The sequence below is a fragment of the Camelus bactrianus genome, chromosome 32 (assembly GCF_048773025.1).
Source record: "Camelus bactrianus isolate YW-2024 breed Bactrian camel chromosome 32, ASM4877302v1, whole genome shotgun sequence".
Taxonomy (NCBI): Eukaryota; Metazoa; Chordata; class Mammalia; order Artiodactyla; family Camelidae; genus Camelus; species Camelus bactrianus.
The window spans coordinates 9681672-9695224 of NC_133570.1; the positions used below are offsets into that span (position 1 = coordinate 9681672).

General features: G+C 44.6%; 1 protein-coding gene across 10 annotated transcripts in view; it reads left to right on the plus strand.

Annotated features, from left to right (window-relative positions):
* Nucleotides 1-1313: 1313 nt before the first annotated feature.
* Nucleotides 1314-13553, plus strand: part of CIT (citron rho-interacting serine/threonine kinase) — a 149991-nt gene continuing 137751 nt past the window's right edge. For all 10 annotated transcript variants that reach the window (XM_074356328.1, XM_074356329.1, XM_074356330.1 and 7 more), the window contains exons 1-4: nt 1314-1361; nt 2337-2439; nt 6290-6431; nt 12246-12421. In XM_074356328.1, coding sequence (XP_074212429.1) covers nt 2344-2439; nt 6290-6431; nt 12246-12421 — 414 coding nt within the window. In that variant the 5' untranslated portion in view covers nt 1314-1361; nt 2337-2343. The remainder of the gene's footprint in view (nt 1362-2336; nt 2440-6289; nt 6432-12245; nt 12422-13553) is intronic.

Below are 13553 nucleotides of genomic sequence, written 5' to 3' on the forward strand. Positions count from 1 at the left end.
ATATACATATATACACACACAATTTACTAACACAAAACAAAAATCCATGCTATTATCAGCCAGGCAAAGAATTAGATCATTAGCAGCGTTCTGTCTCCCTGAAAGGCCACCATCTCAACCGCAGGTAACCACTATCCTGACTTTTTCTTTCTTTATGGCTTTATCACCTGTATTTTGTTTTGTCCGCTTTTGAAAGTTTTATTAATGAAAATATCCTTTGCTGTCTTGCTTCCTTCACTCAGCATTATTTTGAAACTCATGTCATTGTGTTTAGCTGTAGTTTATTTTTTCATTGCTGTAGGAAAACACTGCAATATAAAAATTACCGTCTTTATTGCGATGGATTTTGGGGTTGCTTCTTTTTTTTTTTTTTTTGCCATGATGTTGTACAGTACTATTTGTGCATGCTTGTACACATCTCCTGGTGTACATAATGAGGAGTTTCTCTACACTATGTGTCCAAAAGTGAGTCACAGGATATGAATATCATCAACTTTAACAAATAGTGGCAAACTGTTTTTCAAAGAGACTGTACTAATTCATACTCCCATCAGGTGTGTATAATTTCGAGAAGCTGCATATCTTTGCACTCACTCACTGTGAGACCTCCCCCCACTAATTGGGTGCATGTTTGCATATTACTGTATCTTATTATGGCTTTATTTTTCTCAATTTTTGATTATGAATGACATTGAGTACTTTTTCATATGTTTGTTGGCCTTTCGGATTTCCTCTTTAGTGAACTGACTGTTTAAGTCTCTTGTTTTTATTTTAAAATGTCCTAGCAGACAGTCTCAATACCTTCACCCATTCGTTGCAGTCAACGAGGCAGCTGTAAGGAAGTTCACACCCAGAACATTGCCTGCCTCAGCTGGAGCAGAGAACCAGTTGATTTACCAAAGTAACAAGTCCTTCGACTTTAGCCAGGATTGAGGAAAGAGACTACCAGGCAGAGAAGCCTGGCTGTCTTCCTCTTCTCAAGTGGCCATGAGAGCAGGGGACACCGGCCCGGCAGCCTCCCCAGAGATCCTAACACAAACAGACGCGTCCCCAAACACCGCATCCCTCTGCTTAACCGCCAATTTCAAACTTCCAAGACCTGCCCTGCCGGGTTTGTCCTCCCCGTTTCCCATTGGTCACGAGTCAAAGGAAGTAACAATTTGATTGGCTCTCTCTTTCTCTTCCTCTGTTTCTTTAAGGACTTGGGCGGGGCCTGGTTGGGATGCAGCTGTCGATCATAGGAGCGGGCACGCTGATTGGTCCAGTCTAGCGGGCCCCGCCCGCGACGTTCCCAGAGTTCAAACGCCGCGGCGGGAGGCGTGGGGCGGAGTAGAGGGGAAGACTGGCGGGGTCCTGTGAGCGTGAGTCTGGTTACCCCACGTCCAATTCTTCCCCACCCGATTCTGCAAGACCAGGGGAAGGGCCTCCCGCACCCACAACAGTCCCGGCTTTCCCTCTCGGAGTCGGGAGGGCGGCGGTCCTGCCCACAGGGCTGCCGGGGGTTTTCCCGGGGAGCCGAAGGGTCGGCGGGGCGGTGCCGGGGCCGGAGGAATTCCTCTCCCAAGCTGGGAGTGGGGTCCTGTGTTTGTTCTGTCCTGCCTCCTGTTAGCATTACTACTGAAGGCCAGTCTGTGTGACTGTGTTTTAGTGTCTTCACACTCTTCGTTTCCATCCATCACCTCCTGGCTTTTTCACTTTTCCGGACCCCCTGGTTTCCCTGCTATTGTTAGGGAAGGCCAGGTCCTGCCTCAGACCTTCGCTCTGGCTGTTTCCTCCGCCTGGGATACTTTTCTTTCCCCAGATATCAGCAGGATATTTCTGCTTACTCCCTTCAGATTTTGATTCACGTGTTACCTTCTCAGTGAAGTTACTCTGACTGCACTTTTATAACACACACACCCATGTCGCAATTGCCCTCATTTTGTTAATTTTGTTTGTTTTGAACCGCATAGCTCTTATCACGGTCCAGCATACCTAAATTATGTGATTTGCTTATTTTCAGCCATTCATTCAGTAACTGGGTGCCAGGCTGTATTTGTCCCTACTCCATGAAGATAAAAATTACTGCCCTCGTTGGGGTTACATTCTAAGGCCGGGGTAGGGGGCAGATAATAAATTTCTGAGTAAGTGAGTATGTCACATAAGTGTTGCAGTGTTACCCATGTTACAGAGAATAAAAATCTCACTTTTAATCTCCATCGCCAGACTGACCTGTGTGGTGGCAGATTTTCACCTCTCTGTCCCTGGTATCTTGAGGAAGATGGGGGTCTCTCAAGCCCTTCCTGCTCAGATGGGCAGTACGCCCTTGACCTTTTCCTATCTCCCTTCCTCACCAGTGGGGAGATGTTGAAGTTCAAGTATGGAGCACGGAATCTGCTGGACGCTGGTGCTGCTGAACCCATTGCCAGCCGGGCTTCCAGGCTGAATCTTTTCTTCCAGGTAACAAGCTCGCTTGCCAGTTTTGCTCACCTGTTTTTGTTTCCTTGGAACCTCCTTGTTATTCACCTTTGCTTTTATTGTAGGACTGAGGCTACCCTAGGAAAAAAATCCCATTGGGTGTTTTATATGTGCTGATAGTATTGGAACAAGGAGCTGTTATGCAGACAGGAGTAGGTAGCCCAACTTGCCCTTGAAGGGAGAGGGTATTTTTATTTTATTTTATTTTTTAATCATTTCACACACTTTACACTTCTGTACTAAAGGTTGTCCTTTTATTAAAGATAGAAAAGCAAATGAACAAAGACACTCTTTTGGCCAGGATTTCTGTTGGTGTAATCCTGTTTCGTTTTCATTCAAGGTTGTTTATGTTTTAGATTTTTGAAAAAAGTTTTAATAAATATCACGCCTGTGAAGCCTATGTTCCTCGCAAGAGATAGGACATTTCCATCACCCCCAAAGTATTAAAAGTTAATGTTATGAGATTATTTTCAAGTATACTTCTAGTTCTTTTGTTTCTGATGTCAATGGAACACTACTGGTGTAGAAGTCTTTGTTTGACTTACGTATTCACAAGTCAAAGGGACAATATAGATAGTTGTGAAGATTTAGGTTTGAATCCTGGCCCCAGCATTTGTTAGCTGTGTTACCTTGGATGAGTCAGTTGCCTTCTCTGAATCCATTTGCCAATCTTTATAATAGATTATAGCACCTAATTTACAGAGTTGTGAGGATTAAATGAGATAATCCAGGTAAAGTATTAATCCCTTGCATGGCTCTAGGGAAGCCCTTTATAAATGGTAATTACTATTAATACTAAGCGTAGAAATAGTATTAGTTATAGTAATAATAAATTTATGTTCACTTAGCAGTAACTATATTTAAGAAAGTATTTTAAAGAAGGTATTTTTGTAGGGTACCTGATTGATGATAAATACTAATATGTTCTTGATGACATTTTTTCCCAAGGTACTGGTACTGAGAAATGTTCAAACAGACCAGAATGGAGACAGATTGATAGCTTAGGTTGTTCTGTGGGACCATCCCTGTCACCATTTTAAGTCTTGAGATATTTTTCACGAATGAATAGTCTGTTTTTGACCTCAGCTGATTGGAGTGCTGCCACTTCTTAACCTCTGTATCGTTTTACTCCAAAACTCTTCCAACTTAATGACACAATTTATTAAGGGCTTATAATGTGCAGCTGTGGAGGGAGGCCAAGGCTGATCCAGAATCACGCAGCTGGTAAATGGCAAAGTCATGCTCCATTTTTGATCTGTGGGCGTGTAACTGGGGACGGGGGGGGGGGCGGGGGGAACACTGCCAGCGTATGTCAGCGTTTAAGTGAATCTTCTATTTAAATATCATTAAAACAGCAAAGATGGTGGGTAAATCCCCAATTGATCTTTTTTTTTTTTAAATGAGTTCCTTCCCACACCTAGGAAAGCTATTATTTGCAAGCATAGCATACACCTGACATTTGCCTACTATAAACAGGTAAGGATACTGCTCTTTCCCCATCCAGTGCCGTTTTAATGAGGTTTGGATAGAGAGTAGTTTTTGTTTTTGTTTTTTTTTTTCTGTTTAGGTAAGTACTTTAGACAAGGTCTCCGTTTCTACTTAACAGTCCTTCCCAACAAGTTCTAGGTCAGTGGTTGGCAGGCTTTTAGATTTTCGAGCCAGCAAAATTTTACAAATTAGCTGGGCTGACCTAGGTTTGACGGCTTTTGTGTTTTGCCAAGTAAGGGATGTAAAAAAACAAACAAGAAATACCTATTATCTTCTGGTCCTTTTATTTCATAAAGGAAAGGCATTTTAAGAAACACCACGAAAGGAAGGACATCTTTTGAAAATAAAGGAGCATTTTACAATTTGAATACACTTAGCTTTGTAAAAGAGCCATCATGTAGCGTTCATTTTTTCTCATTTCATGGCAGACTTGAAAACTTTAAGACTCAATATTGTTTTGGGGAACTGCTGCTTAGTCTAAACTCATTAAAGAACAGAAGGAATGAATTTTATTACTTTCTTAGTTAATACAGAACTATAAAGTGACAGGTATGGTGGCCTTTTGTGACCCAGGGCTTAACAAACCTGGCTGAGATTTGACCCTCTTGGGGGAGTTGTTAAAAAATATACTCCAAGCTACAAACTGGAAGATTCTAATTCAGTAGGTTGGGGATAGAACCTGGGAATCCGTTTTTTGTTAGTTTGTTTTTTAGTGAAGTTCTCCGGGTCTCCGGGTGATTGAAACGTAGCCAGTCTGTTTCTGTTGTCCAGTGCTGTGTAACAAACCACTCACAGAGTTTGAAGCAACAGTGATTTGTTTCTTAGGATTCTGTGGGTTGGCTGGATTTAACTAGGTGGTTCTTCTGCTCCACCCTGTGATGTCAGCTTCAGCCAGCGGGGGACCATGTTGAGTTGGGAGCTAGTCTGGGACTGGAACATCTGGGAGCTGACTGCTGGCTGGGCACCTCAGAGTCCTTCCACAGACCTCTCCGCTCTATGAGATCTTTCATTATTCAGTCTAACTCGGGTCTTGTAACTTTTTTCTGTAAATAGTAAGTATTTTATACTCCATAGGCCATGTAATCTGTGCTGCAGCTGCTCGACTCTGCCATCGTAGTACAGAAGCAGCCATAGACAGCGTACAAATTAATAGGTATGGCCGTGTTCCAGTAAAGCTGTATTTATAAAAACGGGCCATGGGCCAGATTTGGCTGACCCCTGCTCTAGCCCAAGCTTCTTGGCTTCCGGAAAAAGCAAAAGGAGCAGTTGCCAGACTTCTTAAGGCCTCCACCTGGAACTGGCAGTGTCACTTGGGTCACGTTCTGTTGGTTGAAGTGAGTCCCGGCAACGGCACAGATGCGCAGGGAGAAGAAATAGATTCCAGCCCTTGATGGGTAGGGCGGCAGGTGGAGGAACCGCTGGTGGCCATCTTCGCAGAGAGACCGCCACACCACCTGCCGCCTGGCACTGGTAGGGGTCATGGATGGGGGTCATGGCTCTAGACCAGGGCTTGCAAACTCGTTGTCTGTAGGGGCCGGGCAGTGAGTATAGATGAGTCAGGTGGGCCAGAGAGAAGAGCGCGCAGTTGGATCTGCAGTGAAGTGCAGTACGCTTCCGCCACCCAGAGGGGCAGCATCCTCGGGCTGCAGCTGGACATTGCCGGGCAGGAAGGCGGGGCAACGTGGCCGGACCTGCCAGTGTTTGCAGAGAAGCCAGAAGCACGCCCCCACTCCTTTGTTTTGCGTGACATCTCCTGATTTTTCAATACTGGCAGATAACTCAGATTGTTTTAAATACCGTAGGCCAAACAAAACATGTCTGTGGGCTGGATACAGTCTGCCGGTTTGTGACTGTTGCTCGAGATCATGAATAAATTCAGCTGTAGTGTAGTCGCTCCATTCCCACGGCTCTCAATGGTTTGAGGGAATTAAAGAAACTGAGGTTACAGAAGCAAAGCTCTGGGAACACATGAAGGAAGCAGCAGTCACCATGTCCTACTGTAGAGACAAGGAGACATGTCAGCACTGGCAGGGTCCAGGGTAAATGTCCCCGTGAGCCTCAGACCGTTAAGAAAGAAGCACCTTTTCTTACTCAGGGCATACTCGTGAAATTTTTCTTCCCAGGTACTGGAGGAAGAAGCCCACGGTAATGGAATTACACAAGTGATAACTTAATGGCTGTCAATTGATGGCACTTTAAAGAATGAAGCCACCAGATTGTGCTGTTAGCGTGTGTCGTGAGCAGTTGAGTCGAGTTGGTGGCTTGCAATTTACTCTGCGTGGATGTTATTGATCAAAGCTTTTCATTATTGACAGTGTCTCCATCTGCTGTTTGCTGTTTTTAGGGGAAACCACCCTCGATGACTCAACAGCAGATGTCTGCTCTCTCCCGAGAAGGGATATTAGATGCCCTCTTTGTTCTCTTTAAAGAGTGCAGTCAGCCTGCTCTGATGAAGATTAAGCACGTGAGCAACTTTGTCCAGAAGTGTAAGTGTGGGGAACTTTTTCTTGAAAACTGGCCAGCTTAGAGAAAACCGGAAGGGGGGCAGAGGTAGGATGGGTTAGTGGTTGGTGGGAGTGGGTAGGAACTCCGCTCTTAGACCCAGAGTCAAGGTCAGGTTCTGCCTGTTGTCGTTGGGAGACCGGGGAAGTCAGGCCTCTTGGTTGCAAGTGACAGAAACTCAACTCAAACTAGTTTAGGACAAAAAGTGAATTTTTTTGGCTCATGAAACTGAGAGGCCAGGGATGGGTCAAATTTTAGTCACGGCTGGTTCCAAGGACTTAAATAACGTCCTCTGGCCCCATCCTTAAGTGTAAGGCTGATTATTCATTAGGCCTGGAAAACGCAATACTTAGCGCCCACAATACTTAATTTTAATAAATCGATTTTATTGTAACTAGTTTAATTTTATTTTAAAATCATAAGAAAAATGGGGATATAATAATGTGTACTGATTCCAGATTGTATTCATCTTTATACCAATGTGGTCATAAAAAATATATATATATTTGTTTTTTGTTTTTTGTTTTAATGGAGCGAGGGGTTGATGAAGGCAAAAGTGCCTAGGGACCATGAAAGTCATAAATTGGCCCTGCCCACACCCTGTTCTTGATTACTTGACTTCCAAGTAGTGGTGCAGAAGTTGTCTGCTGGTTCCCCAGTTTTGTATTTTTTTCATCTTACACCAGAGTCTTTCGACCAGTAGTGAATTTGCCCCCCATCCAGGGACATGTGGCAATGTCTGCAGACAGTTTTGGTTGTCACAGCTGGCAGGGAGGGTCCTGGCATCTAATGAGTGGAGCCCAGAGATGCTGCTAAACATCCTGCAATGCACTGGACAGTCCCCTGCAACACAGAATTATCTGGCCCCAAAGGCAGATAGTGCCAGGTTTGAAAAAGCATGTCTTAACATGACTTTTCTGTGTTAACTGACCACCCTGAAGTTTAGTGGCTGAAAACAAGAATCATTGTATTACCTCTCATGATTCTGTGGGTCGACTGGACTCAGCTGAGGATTACTCTGCCCCAGGTGACGTTGGCCAGCATTGTAGGCATCAGGACTGGAACGCCCAGGATGGCTCGCCCATTGTCTGGCACATTACCTGGAAGTCTGGGCGACTCTGGGACTGGTGGGCCTTTCTGTGAAGTCTCAGGGTCTCTTGCTCTCTGCTTGGCTCTTCTATGTGGTCTCTCTGTAAAGGGTCAGCCAACTACAGCCTGGGAAGCCTGCTTTGTAAACAAAGTTCTACTGGAGCACAGCCACATTTGTTCTCATCTCAGTGGCTGCTGTCACTTTATAAGACACTTCAGTAACTGTGACCCTGTGACCTGCAGAGCCTGAAATGTTTACTGTCTGGGCCTTGAAGAAAAAGCTGCTGACCCCTGATCTCCATGGTCTCTCTAGCAGAGATGTCTGGATTTCCTCGACGACAGCTCAGGGTTTCCAAAAACACAAAAGTGGAAGCTACGAAACCTTAGGGCTGAGCCCTGGAAGGGACATAGAATCTCTCTGGCTGCATTCCATTGTTTGAAGTGAGTTGTAGGGCCACCCAGATTCCAGTCCCGGGGAACTACAGCGGGCATGAACTGGGCACCCTCATTGGAGACTGGCTCCCTGACTCTGCCCAACATGTCTTCCACTGTCTGTATTCGTGCAATCCCAGGGAAGATTCTCATTGGCTCTGGTTTGGGTCACTTGCCCAACCCTTGACCGGTCACTAGGCCCGGGTGTGAAGTATTGTGATTGGCCTCATCTGGGTGCCCAGGGATTCAGGGCACTGAGATCACCAGGACCTCACTGAATGGGGGGTGTGCAGTCACCCAAAGGAGCTGGGAGTTTTGAGTAGATAAAACCACTGTCTGTCCACTGCAGTGACCTTTGGTATTTATGTGTACCTTGTCTGTTCTCGATGTCCCCATCTGCAAAATGGGAGACACGTATCTGATAAATAGCACTGGATGAGTTAGTGTACAGACCAGACTTACCATGTTGCCTGGCACATAGAGACACTCAATCAGTGTTACCCAGGAATGACAAGCATAAACCTCAACGTCTAATACATTGTGTATCTTTAAAATGTACTTGATGTATTTGTTCGAATAAGCTCCTACCTTTTTTCTTTGAATATTTAAATTCTCCAAGAGGGTGCAGGAAGGGAAGAGGAGTTAAAGCAGTGGATCTTTCATTCAGTAATCAGGAGGCTGGGCTTAGTGAAATGTAGATTTTTCTAATAGAATTCTCTTCCACGGAACTGTTTCATACTTTTAAAGAGGCTTCCTGGAGAGTCTGGTTGAGAGACTGTGATTGAAAAAATGTGATTGTATTAGTATGGTTTTTCTTCCCCCCTCTTTTGAGTTTCTGTTTTGGAATGGAAGCTTCATTTTTCCATGGGAAGAAGGATCCAGTAGCTGTTCCTGCATTAAGTTTCTTGAATCTTGCAGATGGAGATTTTCTTCAGGGACCCTTGGAGGAAATGAGACAGGGGATATAGCCCTGAAGCAGTGCCCCTAGCTTGGGCCAAGGGAGGGCAGGGAGCTGACATCTGGGAACCAGGGAAGGGATTTTTGTTTCTCAATTGTTATTCTATCCCCAGTGCCTAAAACTGTGTCTAGTACATAGTGGGTGCTCAGTAAATATTGGTTGACTGACTCTTGCTAATGAACAGAGTAAATTGCAAAATCTGAAACACAGTATCACATATTTTGTGTAAAAAAATAAACAAGTGTGATGTTAAAAATGCATATAGAAGTGTTGATAAATGTGCTTTTTTTTTTAATGGAGGTACTGGGAATTAAACCCAAGACCTTGTGCATGCTAAGCACACACTACTACTGACACACCCCCACTCCCGCTGAGTTGATAATTGTTAAAATCGACCTCTTTTTGGTGATTTGACAGTCGCTGAAATTCTACGTTCTTTTAGCTACATTCACTACAGGCAAACGCTTCAGTGTGTTCACAACCTTAGTACTTTGTGCAAAATACAACTTTAAGGAGTACCCCATCTCCCCCCTAATTGCAAACATAATACAAAGTTAAATATGAAAGGTCAAAGTGGGAGAAAATCCCTCAAAATCTTACCTGTCTGAGGTAACCACTGTTAACAGTTCGGTGCATAGTCTTGCAATTTTGCTTTTGTCCTTATGAAATATTTATTATGGAAATTTTCAGGCATATCAAAAGGTAAAGAGATGAGTGTCATGAACCCCTGCATTCCAGCCACCCAGCTCTAGCAAGGGTTTGATTTTACACAAAATGGGTCGTATGTGTGTAATGTTTTTGCCGGTCGCTTTGCTCACCCAGCAATGTATTTTACTCAAATATTTATGGAGCACTTGCCATGTGCCGGCTTCCATTCTGGGCACTGGGTTTACAGTAGCCATCAAACCAGAAAAAATCGGGAGGAGGGTATAGCTCAGTGGTAGAGTGCATGCTTAGTATGCATGAGGTCCTGGATTCAGTCCCCAGTCCCTCCATTAAAAAGAAAACAAAACTAATAATAGATAAATAAGTAGATCCAATTACCTGCCCCCCCCCCAAAACAAAACAGAAAAAATCATTGTCCTTGAGGACTATAGATTCCCTTGGAGACTGAGCTGTTTAACTCTCTTCACCATATGCCTGATGCTCTTTTATGCGGACTCTTAGGTCGTGTCCACTTTCTTACTGATGGATGTTTAGGCTGTTTCTGATGATTTTCCTGTGATGAGCAGTGCTCATCATGAGTGTCTTGATGTGTGTGTTTTCCAAGCATTTCTGTGAAGGACGCACTCCTAGAGGTTGAAATGTTGGAAGGTGGAGTTCCAAACAAGGAAGCAGCATGCCCAACTGTGCTGGCTTTTTGCCCCCTGGGTCCACATGTGTCTATGACAAGGTCACTCCTTGACAGTGTTTTCATTTCATGCTTTGCGCCACCCTAGTGCTGGAACTCACAGTGTGCAGGGATGGGGTTGATATGGTTTAGGTGTCACAGAAGCTGCCAGGAGGGAAAGAAGTTGTGAAGGGTTTGTTTTTTTTTTTAACAGAGACTTGAGTTTAGTGTCTCACTTGTTCACCTTAATAACCCAAAGCCTTTGGATAACACATGGCGCCGTGGAATAGGTTTCTCAGAGATCTGAGAGCATCGTGGTGGTTTTGCCTGCGAGCAGTCTTGTCTGCTTATGGGATTGAGATGCCTGGTGGTTGCCAGTGACAGACCCAGAGTTATTAAGTTGGACGAGGCTGTAAGTAACGTGGAGGCCCAAGGCCTGACCAGATCAGGAGAGACTGGCCTTGTGTGCCAGCCGTGGTGAAGACAGGTTCAACCCAGAAAGTTGCAAGCCAGCATGTTTGGGGAATTAATAATTGAAAGCTCAAGTACTTGATCTGAAAGAAACTTGGAAAAGGAGAGGGAAGAAAGACTGGGCTTGGCACAGTGACGTCAGGACAAAAGGAAAATGCCGTGCAGCTTTCAGTTTTGCTTCTGCGTGGGATCCTCCGTGAAGGTGGTCTGGGTGTTTGTTTATTTTTTATCTTTTTTTTTTTTTTTTACAACGATCACAATGAATTCATATGGATCTATCCACTGTGCTTGCCTGATTCCCTAAGGGACCAAAGGAAGGTGTATTTAGGATGACTGGCTGAAGTAGGAGATGTGGTCAGTGCAGTGGAGTTCATCACATGTGTTTTTGATCCAAGTGAATTCAACTCCACACATAGAACAAAGAAAGGGAGTGGATAACAACAATTTAAACTGTATCAGCTAATTCATCAGTATGCCACTCAGCGACTGTGGGTATGAAATGGCTTTTCCCTTTGTTGGACTCTATCGCTCTCCACCCTCTCCATCCCCAGAATTTGTAGATTGAGGCTCTAACTCCCAATGTGGTGATATTTGAAAGTGGAGCCTTTGGGAGGTAATTAAAGGTGGGCCCCCCTGTTGGAATCAGTATCCTTAGAAGAAGAGGAAGAGAGACCATCGCTCCTTCCCTTTCTGCCATAGGAGGACCCGGGAAAGGTGGAGGGGAACCAGGATCTTGGTCTGCTGGCACCTTGATCTTGGACTTCCCAGCCTCCAGAATGCTGAGAAATAAGTGTCTGTTGTTTAAGCTGCTTTGTCTATGGTATGTTGTTAAAGCAGTTAGAGCAGACTAAGACCCTGACTGAGATATGGCAGTTGGGAAAGGAGTCAGGCTATATGCTAAGAAAAATGGTAAGTTGCAAACCCATCCAGATGTGTGACATGTCAACACAGCAGGGCGAAGGTCAGAGCTCTATTTGGTTCCCTGGGCAAAGGTTTTTTTCCCCCTTTTATAGCACCTACATATTAAGGAATCCACGGGAGATAAAACTTGGGCTAGTGGGATAAAACTGAGCAGGACACACGTAGTCAGAATGCAGTGATCTGGAAGTGAACTCCAAAGTCATTTGAGATGAGGATTGTGTTGCTTCCATCCCATTATAAACTGGTCGAAAGGCTGATCAGCATCTTTGACCAAACACTGCCCTGCAGCCTGCAGAGAGGAGGAAGAAAAGCTTGATTTCTGTTCTCCTGTTTTCTGTATCTACAGGATTCAAATTATAGCTGCCATGGAAACTGCTTTAGAATTTCTGGAGCCCTTAATTTTAACTTAACATAGAGAAACACTTTGGTGCTGCTTTCATAATTATTCATGACGACAGGACAGTGACTAAATGTCTTTTGACAGCGAGGGAAGACATAACAACACTTTTTCCTTTCTTCCTTTCTTTGCACTTTCGTAAGGGGGTCCGTATTTGAAGCATTTTATTGACCCGGGAGTCACTGTTTTGTCTCTTACAGATTCCAACATCATCACTGAGTTACAGGAGCTCCAGCCTTCAGCAAAAGACTTTGAAGTCAAAAGTCTCGTGGCTTGCGGTCACTTTGCCGAAGTGCAGGTGGTGAGAGAGAAAGCGACTGGGGACGTCTATGCCATGAAAGTTATGAAGAAGAAGGCCTTGCTGGCCCAGGAGCAGGTAGGAGCATTTTAACCTCACAGCCTTTCCCCTCCCAGAATGTTCACTGCAGAGATGATCACCTGCTGGACTGACATCTGGGATGGAGCCGGTTTCCCTCTGTATCTCTAGCTAATTACGCTTGCATGGCCAGAAAGTTCTTAGCACTCTTTCTCCAACTGATAGTGACTAATTTTGAAGGCTGACAAGCCCCCACCCCCCACCCCCAATCCTGCCTTGGTTGGTTTATCATGTCTTTATAGTTGCATATTATTCAGATCCAACTTGGCCTTTTAACTAATGAATTTGAGATGATCTTACATGACCATCAGCTGGGGCCTTCAGAGCTATGCATACTGTGGGGTGAGGCAGACAGCATTTGCCTTCGTACAGATATTTGTGTTGTGGGCACGTGCATTTGAAGAAGTTACATAAACTTGTTCAGTGGCGTGGGAGTTGCTGGTTTCCGAGCAGGTGAGTAGTTAATCTCTCCGATGGTGGTGTTTTCCTCTCTTTTTAAACAAGGCTGCTGCTTCCAGACATATTGATTCATTTGCTGTGCTTCTGGAGAGACAGCCATCAGCCTTGGAGTTCAGAGAGTAATTTATGAGTTACACACATTCGAGTGCACATCATGTGTTCAGTAAGGCACCCGGCTCCGTGGGAAGCCTGCAAAAGGAATCAAAGGCTCTGTAGCTGTTAGTTCTAGGGTTTTAAAACAACCTTGGAAAGTGGAGGAAAAATGCAGATACATAAAGCAGGTGCTGACGAGCTAAAGCATCACAGATGAGGGAGCAATCGGCAAATTCCCAAATGATGGAGAGAGGAGAGATGTGTGTGGGCCAGAGACAGTTAGGGAAGGTTCACACTACTTAGGGGAAGTGTAGGCTCTGGGCAGAAAGAAGTGGTGAGGAGGTACCAGATAGAACTGTGGTGTGTATCATCCGGGAGGTCTGAGTACTAGAATTCTTTGCAGATGTGGGTTTTTTCCCTCCTTGGTTTTGAACAAACAGACTGGGAAATGGGGAGAAATAAGGACATTTGGGTTGGGAGGGGTTAATTGGTGGGAAACTGCAAGAACCCTTTTTTGGTTACTTTGATAACATAGGCAGCGTCTAAGTAACCATTTTAACCATTTTTAAGGTGCAGTTCA